The 3,059-nt window shown below is 46.4% G+C and overlaps 1 protein-coding gene across 1 annotated transcript; it reads left to right on the top strand.

The window, feature by feature from the left end:
- Nucleotides 1–333: 333 nt before the first annotated feature.
- Nucleotides 334–2,472, top strand: LOC116095402 (stabilizer of axonemal microtubules 1-like). The gene has a single exon (XM_031376793.1). It carries the CDS (start codon nt 664–666, stop codon nt 2,065–2,067), a length of 1,404 nt encoding a protein of 467 aa, XP_031232653.1. The 5' UTR covers nt 334–663; the 3' UTR covers nt 2,068–2,472.
- The last annotated feature ends 587 nt before the right edge of the window (nt 2,473–3,059 follow it).

Below are 3,059 nucleotides of genomic sequence, written 5' to 3'. Positions count from 1 at the left end.
GGATTAAAGGCATGCGCCACCACCGCCCGACAAGGAGCAAGTTTCTATAAGGTGGCAGACCAAGCATCCTAGAGAGAGAAAGTGCCACCGGTGTGCTAGCAGTGTAATTCTTACATGTGACTATGCATTCATTATTTATTTGAGAACCCAGGAGCTCTCTAAATTCAGCCATCCAGTCTTCCATCTTTCTTCCAAGGCCTAATAGGGCCTTATCATGGGCATGCTAATCAGGCAATGGAAATTTCCTGACCTCACTGAAGTCCTTGTGACAGCATTGCCACCCCTTTAGGGCCTGGAGACGTCACAGAGGGCCCCCAGTCTGGGCCCCATGGCTTCCGGAGGCTTTAGGGGAGCCGGCCAACTGCTTTAGATACTTGGTCCTGGCCACGGAGAAGACTGCTCTGCTGTGCTGCTCTGGCGCTGAGAAGCAGAGGTGGGCCCGCCCCTACCGCGGGTGGGGTGGGTGAATCTTGCTGGATCAAGGCAAGTTTCAGAAAGGAAACGGCAAGCGAATTGTACAAGCGGGCCACTTAAGTTTTCTTTCACGAAGAGACCCGCATCTTGCCAAGCTTCTTGAGGCTTGGTGACCCTCACAGCAGACCGGTTGTGGGGTCCATGAAGAGGCTCATGTTCAGAAGTATGACCTGAGGTGATGTCAGGAGAATGGCTCTCATGAATAAGAAGTGCATCTGTGAGCTTTGCTCCTGCGGCAGGCATCACTGCCCACATCTCCCTACCAAGATTTATGAGAAGACAGAGAAACCATGTTTTTTCTCCGAATACACGGAGAAGTATCCTACCTATCATTCTTATATGGCCCGAGAGTCCTTCAAACCCAAGGTCGAGTACCAGAAAGTAGATATACCAATGGAAGGCCTGTCCACAACAAAGAGAGACTTTGGGGCTTACGACATAGTACCGGTGAAACACCATCTTCCCGAGAAGGTCGCTCCAATTCAAGAAGAAATGGATTTCCTCACAACGTATAATCAACACTACCACTACTGCCCTGCCAGTCGAGTGAGCCTCATCAAACCTCGAGACAACAGACAAAAATGTAATGACAAAATGGAGTGTGTGCCTACGTACAAAGCTGATTATTTACCTTGGAACCAACCAAAAAGATCCTTGATTCTTCCACCACCACAATCATTATACCATCCTGGGTCCTGTAGGTTTGATCATAGAACCACACACCAGGACGATTATCCCATAAAAAGTCCTGTGGATATTGTGAGCTACAAACCTCCACCTGGGCCCAAGCTCTGCAACCTCCCCTTGGAGAGTATGACAAGCTACAGATCGAGCTATGTGGCCCATCCGGTGGAGAAGTGGTGTGTGTACGAGGGAGAGAAGTATAAACCATGTGAAATTCCTTTTGATGGCCTTACCACCCACAGAGATTCCTACAAGGGTTTGATGGGGGAGCCAGCCAAGAGCTGGAAGCCTGCACCAAATCACCCTGGGCTAGATATACCTTTTGCGTCCAACACTGAATTTCGAGAAAAATTTCTAGCTTGGCCAACACCCAAGATTATTCCCAAAGATCCCATTCCCTACATCCCTCCTGAAGGGAAGATGGATCTTCTGACAACTACGCAAGTCGATTACCAGTACCCCAAAGGTGCTCCTGCTCAGTCCTTCAGGCCAGTCATCCATTTGAAGAAGAGTGAGCGATTTGAAGGCTCCACCACCAACAAAGAGGATTACAAACACTGGGCTAACATCCGCAGAGAGCCAGTCAAACCTGCTCCCCAGCTGAAGTTCCCTGATGAACCTATGGATTACATGACCACCAATCGTGCCCACTATGTGCCCCATGCACCAGTCAATACCAAAAGCTACAAGCCAACCTGGTCTGGCCCTTGTGTAAACATCCCAATAGAAGGTCAGACCACCTACTCTACTACTTTTACTCCTAAGGAAATTAAAAGGTGCCCAGCTTCATACTCTGAACCCCCTGGCTACATCTTTGAAGAGGTGGATGCTTTAGGGCACAGGGTGTACAGGCCGGTTTCCCGAGCAGCTTCTCAGGAAAGCAACCATCTTGGCTTTGGTGATGCATAAAGAATTAGCAGTCCCAGCCTGTCATTGAAAAATGGTTGTTTAGAAATTGAAACTGCACAGCACACTAAAAGCAAATGATTGAGGATTATTAAGTGAACAAAAAGAATTCCCCAAAATGAGAACAACACAAACCAAACAAACTTCATCATCAATTTCAGGACACTTGAATGGAATAAGAGTCACCTAAAGAAAATGACATGGAGCCAGCAGATCGACTCCTTCTAACCCTTCCTTGACTGTACCTCCCCACCCCCATCAACATTCCTTGTTTTGTGCACATGAAATGCACACATGTGAGACCATGCAAAGCTGGTCTCAAAATGTTTTTCTGATCTAGGTGTATTTTATTAATTTGATCATTTGCCAAGATTGAAGTGTCAATAATAAAATTTATATTGGGGAAAACATGAAATGGTGTGATGATCATTCATTTTTGTTTTTTAATTTTCCTTTAAGAAGTTTTGTAATGGGGCTGGAGAGATGGCTCAGCGGTTAAGAGCACTGACTGCTCCTCGGAAGGTCCTGAGTTCGAATCCCAGCAACCACATGGTGGCTCACAACCATCTGTAATGAGATCTGACACCTTCTTCTGTGCTGTCTGAGGTACACCTATAGTGTACTTAGATATAATGATAAATAAATCTTTTTAAAAAAGTATGCATGCCTTTTTGTTCTTTTAAAGATTTATTTATTATAATAAATGAGTACACTGTAGCTGTCTTCAGACACACCAGAAGGGGGCATCAGATTTCATTACAGATAGTTGTGAACCACCATGTGGTTGCTGGGATTTGAACTCATGACCTTCCAAAGAGCAGTCAGTGCTCTTACCCGCTGAGCCATCTCACCAGCCCTGGTGCATGCCTTTAATCCCAGCACTTGGGAGACAGAAAGAGGCAGGTGGATCTTTGAGTTCAGTGCCATCCTGGTCTATAGAGTGAGTTCCAGGACAGCCAGGGCTACACAGAGAAACCCTGTCTTGAAAAATCCAA

This window comes from Mastomys coucha, chromosome X (genome assembly GCF_008632895.1).
Source record: "Mastomys coucha isolate ucsf_1 chromosome X, UCSF_Mcou_1, whole genome shotgun sequence".
Lineage (NCBI taxonomy): Eukaryota > Metazoa > Chordata > Mammalia > Rodentia > Muridae > Mastomys > Mastomys coucha.
The sequence above is the reverse complement of the archived record's forward strand: the minus strand, read 5'-3'. Positions and strand labels throughout refer to the sequence as shown.

What these genes read in the sequence shown, in the direction of transcription:
- LOC116095402 (XM_031376793.1), top strand. Translation starts at nt 664, where the DNA reads ATGGCTCTCATGAATAAGAAGTGCATCTGTGAGCTTTGCTCCTGCGGC.